This window comes from Aplysia californica, unplaced genomic scaffold (genome assembly GCF_000002075.1).
Source record: "Aplysia californica isolate F4 #8 unplaced genomic scaffold, AplCal3.0 scaffold01972, whole genome shotgun sequence".
Taxonomy (NCBI): domain Eukaryota; kingdom Metazoa; phylum Mollusca; class Gastropoda; order Aplysiida; family Aplysiidae; genus Aplysia; species Aplysia californica.
In genome coordinates this window covers 7,118-12,232 of record NW_004799242.1, presented here as the reverse complement: position 1 = coordinate 12,232, position 5,115 = coordinate 7,118, and the positions used below count along the sequence as shown (strand labels likewise).

The 5,115-nt window shown below is 41.0% G+C and overlaps 1 protein-coding gene across 1 annotated transcript in view; it reads right to left on the bottom strand.

Moving 5' to 3' along the window:
- The window catches only part of LOC101848640, a gene marked incomplete at its 3' end in the record, with an annotated part of 13,975 nt that extends 9,980 nt beyond the window's left edge, over positions 1-3,995 (bottom strand). The window contains 1 exon segment of the mRNA XM_005113327.3: positions 3,732-3,995. Within this exon segment, the coding sequence (XP_005113384.2) occupies positions 3,732-3,902 (171 nt within the window).
- Positions 3,996-5,115: the final 1,120 nt, after the last annotated feature.

The window sequence follows — 5,115 nt, the reverse complement described above, 5'->3', positions numbered from 1 at the left end:
ACACACACACACACACACACACACAAACAAACAAAAAATAAAGTTTAACCGAAAAAAAGCCCGAAAGAAAAAGACAATCTAGAACAAGCAAAGCCATTTCTATGAGAGGTGTCATTCACCCCCTCCCCGATCCCTCTCATGTAGTAAATGACAGTCTGAACAAACAAAAAAGTCAAGAAACGAACTTGGCAAGAACTAAATTCGCGTCTTTCTTTATTTTCATGTTGCTGTGAGCCAGAGTGGTTGAGTTAACTCTTCAAGACGCGGCGAACACACCTCTGGACCTTAGGATTACAAAGTTCTATCTGACAATTTTAGTCGTTTTGAGTTTCAGAGACCATAAGTTCTGAAACCAAATGATGCACTGTCTGCTATATCAAAACCGTAAGATTATTCGGAGACGATATCAAGAAATTCAAAAAATTGCATTCTAAGAAGCTTGACATGTTGTGCAACTAAATATTTCTAACTTCAAATTTCTCAAAACAAACAGGTAACTCAAAACGGCTGAAAATATCAGAAATAACTTTCTAGTTCTGAAAAAAAGCAGCGAAGTGTTGTCAAAGGAGTAGAATGAGCGTTTGAAAGGGTTAAGACGTGTTCAGCATTCCTCGTGAACTTTTCCTTGGTCCATGGGCTGCTCAAATCAAACGTTTCAAAAACCCACAAACAACAAAAAACGAAAGCAAACAAACAAACAAACAAACAAACTAACTAACTAACTAACTAACTAACTAACTAACTAACTAACTAACTAACTAACTTCGAAAGTTATCACGGCCTCTGCGCACAAGTTATTTATTTTCGTTGATTTTTTGGGGTTATTTTGCAATGTTTTATGGCCTTTAAAACGTCAGTAATTCTATTTTCAAACTTAAGAAAAATTAATTAAACATTTATTTAAGGAGCCATCTCGTTGCTGACTCATTGGACATGAGGAAATCCACAGTTCAGGAAGGAACATGAAGAGAAATGAATTGAGCTCCCCCACGTTCTTTCGATAATGATTTCAATCCTGCTACCGAAAGATAAAGAGATAATGCATATCGAGGTAATTTGGAACAACACATTATAGTAATAGTAATAATTCGTCTGTCAATGTCTGGCGATGACCAAAACATCCACACAGGAGATTACTTCTCAAGCGAGATAGAATAATTATAAGAATTGAAGGTTAAGATGACTTGTGATTTCTGCTACGGCCGTGACACCAATTATAGTAGATAAAAGTTTGCCATGTTTTTTACATTTGAAAGCTCCTACTCCTACACCATCTGTGGGTGTGCGCAGTTTGCGGAATTCTCATTTGTTCTCAGCATTTAATTTCTTATTCGTGAAACGTCATATGAATTTCTGCCCGCTGTGACTGCTGCTGTCCAACAGGGTTTGTTGAAGGATTTAATATGCTGTAGTCCTTCAGAGATATTGTCAGGGTGCTTTTGTAGCGCTTTTTAATTTTAGGCGCCAACTTTACGCTTCCCTGAAGACAGTGTAGAATAGAAGACTGCCTTTGGGATTCTGAAATCAGCCATTCTTACAACATGGCCGCCCAGTGGAGTTGAGTTCTTAGGAGCTTAAAAAATAGATTCTCATCATTTGCCTTTATGAGAACTTCGGTGTCTGGTATTGTATTCTGCCATTTGATGCCAATAAGTCTCCTGGGGTATTTCGAATAGAAATGATTCAGCTTTTTGGCATGGCTTTGGCATACCGTCCAGGTCTTGGCTCCATACAGCAGGGTTGGGAGGATCACAGCTTTGACTGACAACACATTATATCACACATCTCAAAATAAGCAAAGTTGTCCACGATGAACCTGATTTAGTGCGTTATTATATATATTTCAAAAATTTTAATAATTTAGTTGATCATCAAGGGTGAAACTGTGCATCAAAGTCACTCGGTGCGTTGCCCATCTGCAGTCAAGTCATAGCTTCCGGTTCTACACATAACATGGTGGGCCTACAGTATGGCCACCCTTTTCTAAAGACACTGTTCTGCTAAATCAAATGTACAGGGGGAAAGTGGTTAGGGGGAGGGGGCTCTCGTGATCACAGTGTTCGCCTTTCCTTTATTAGGTCCAGAGCTCGAAACCTTCACCTAGAGAGCAGGCAAATCTCCGTCGTCGCAAAGAGACTTGGTGGCTTTATGATGAGGAATCTCCTCGATCGAAAGAAAACTTAAAGATAGATTGGAACGTGTAAACAGACAACACAGTTCGATAAAACGGACAGTTCTCTCATACGATGAATCTGATACAATTTATCGTTGCGTGTGACCGGGGCTTTACGCCGTGAGTCGAATCAGTCGTATTGTGACACAGTGGTAGCTTTTGCCCTATGAAGGAAAATCTGGCTGTCCCCGACTCGATTGGATGAATGATTGGAGGTGTGCAGTGGGTATTAGCACGATTTCCCTCTTGTGATCAAATTCCCTTCTACGCGAGCAGTTTCTCTCAAGTTTATGCAAATAGTGACACAGACGTAACAATACATTAGATTTAACTCTCAGAGGACGTGTCGAAAAGACAAAAGTCCATAATGTACTGGCAAATATCGAACTACACGTAAGACACTAATCAGAAACACGAATATGCAAATTTAATAGTGCATGCGTATAGCATTGTGCCTTTTTGAGTTTAAGATTTTTTAAAAATCGCATTAAAAAAGCTGTTTGAATAACCAAGTTATGCTTCTTTCATAAAGTGCCCAAAACAGAACGTCTATGTACTTTGTTGAAGGTCCAGAATGTGGGTTTTCAAAGAATACATTAAGTACAACTTGCGTAACTCACCGTGCCCGCAGAAGGCTAGCGGTAGCCTGTTGGTAGTATATCTATGGGAGTGATTGTGAATTGTGATTGTATATCTATGAAAGTGATTGTGATTTGTGATTGTACGCGTCCCCATTGTAAGCTCGTAGTACTGGCGGTACAAGTACGAGAGTGATTGTAATTCGTAATTGCAAACCTTTTACGCCCCCATCGACAGAATACGGGCGGCAGTGGTGTAGCGGTTCGGTGCTTCGCTGACCCCAGTTCGATTCCCGGGTGGTGAAATTTTTTAAAAAGTATTTCTATCTGTCTGCTGGGATGTTGTATCCCTCTCAGCCCGGGTTGGCTCTGACAGGCAGGGTCGGAATCCCGTCCTCTAAATTTACTAAATTGTTTCGGCGAGAGCGTAAAACATCTACATTTTAAAAGAAATCGACAGAACTTTGGTAATGAAGGGGGCTAGCTGCTCAAACCATCTCTCCGAGGGCCAACCCGCTGCTTGATGAACAAACGTTCCTCTCGTGATACATATAATCGAACTCGTGTGTGTGTGTGTGTGTGTGTGTGTGTGTGCGCGCGCGCGCGCGTGCGTGTGTGTGCGCGCGTGCGTTTGTGTGTGTGTGTGTGTGTGTGTGTGCGTGTGTGCGTGTGATGTCTTTTGAATTTGAAAGAAAGAACCTATGGCCAGTAGGACCTCAGATGCCCGCTCAGTGAACATGCAATTGCTTTGCGCTGTAGGTTTTGTCAGTAAGCATTTATTGTTAAGAGTTAAACCGAACTGCACTCTGTAATAGGTCAATTCGAAATCGATTTTTAAGTTCCGTTTGAGTAAAGTAGGAGTAGGGGTAGGAATGCCAGCCACAGGCCGGATAACTGATTTCTGTCAGGGAAACTTTCACACGGGACCTCCGGAATTTTCCGTCCGTGTCCAAAAAGACTAGGTGCTCGATCCTACCTACCGTAAGATCGTAGAGTGTAGAACACATAAGAAAATAAATCCGACTCCACGCTGCAGGAATCGAACTCCAGACCACTGGGTTGACATGCGAACACCATACCAGCTGTTTCGCCTTTAAGGCCCAATTATAGCTGTGACAACACCGGTGTCGGAAGCAGAGCGACCCTGACATCAGTTTGCCAATTACATTGCCGTCCACGGTGAAAAAAACAACAACAATAGCAAAACAAACAAATACAAAAGTAAAACACGAACAAACAAACAACCCCCCCCCACCCCCACACACACACCCAGCTGACCAGACTATAGAAATTAAGTAGCGTTCGCGACCTTATAGCCCACTGAAACTAATCAATCCAGAAGCCATGACGGCCTGAGGAAATGACAAAATAAGATACCTATTAAAACAACAAAAAACCAAACCCACCCCACCTCCCATGTCAACCACAAACAAAACAGTAAGACAACAAACCAAAGGCAACATGCCGGAAAGTTATCTACTGCATTCTCTTACAGAACAACCATGGATTCCAAATAATTTTAATGTCCTAGATCATAAACTGTCATGGCCGCCGCCCTAAAAAAAACACCTTAAAGAAACTTTGCTGCTCAAGGGGCCCAAAGAAGGACAAAACACCAGTCTCGCTTTTGTGGAGTGCAGGTAGTACATTTCCCTCCTCGCTCTTCAGTTGGCTCCAAACTGAGTCAAATTATGCGCACAATGGTGTGACATCAGAATGCACAATCTAGGGTGTTATAATACAACAAGTCTATGGGAATTAAACAAACAGCAAAAATTAGCATACTACAATGTCTTATTATTATTTTTATTTGACACATGAAGGTCATGTTGACTGTTTCTTTTTATTATTGCAAGAGTGAAAGAAACAAACATACAAAAAACCCCCACAAAATAACGACAACAACAACAGCACAACAACAACAAAACAACAACAACAGAACAACAACAACAAAACAACAACAACAACAGCAACAACAAATACACTCCCCCCCCCTCCTCAACTAAAGACAAAAAAACCCCCGACTTACCTCGAAGACAGTGGACGTGATGCTCTTAACCTTTTACCCTTATCTTTGACGTGAGAGATTTTTGTTAAGAACATGGGTCATTTTTTACCATTCATTTTTAATGGAAACATACATTATAAGATCACTGTAACCTCAACCTTTCTAAGGTCACAAAATATCCGAGACCCAGGACACCCTTCGAATAGGGGTGACCAGTGGAGTTGGAACTGTTATTCGAATATACAAGTCCGAATTCTCTCATCGAACGAACACTGCATACCAGCAGAGATAATACACTGATGGCTCTTACACTTTAAAAAAATCTTGAATGTTTATTCAAAATACGGTAAATATAT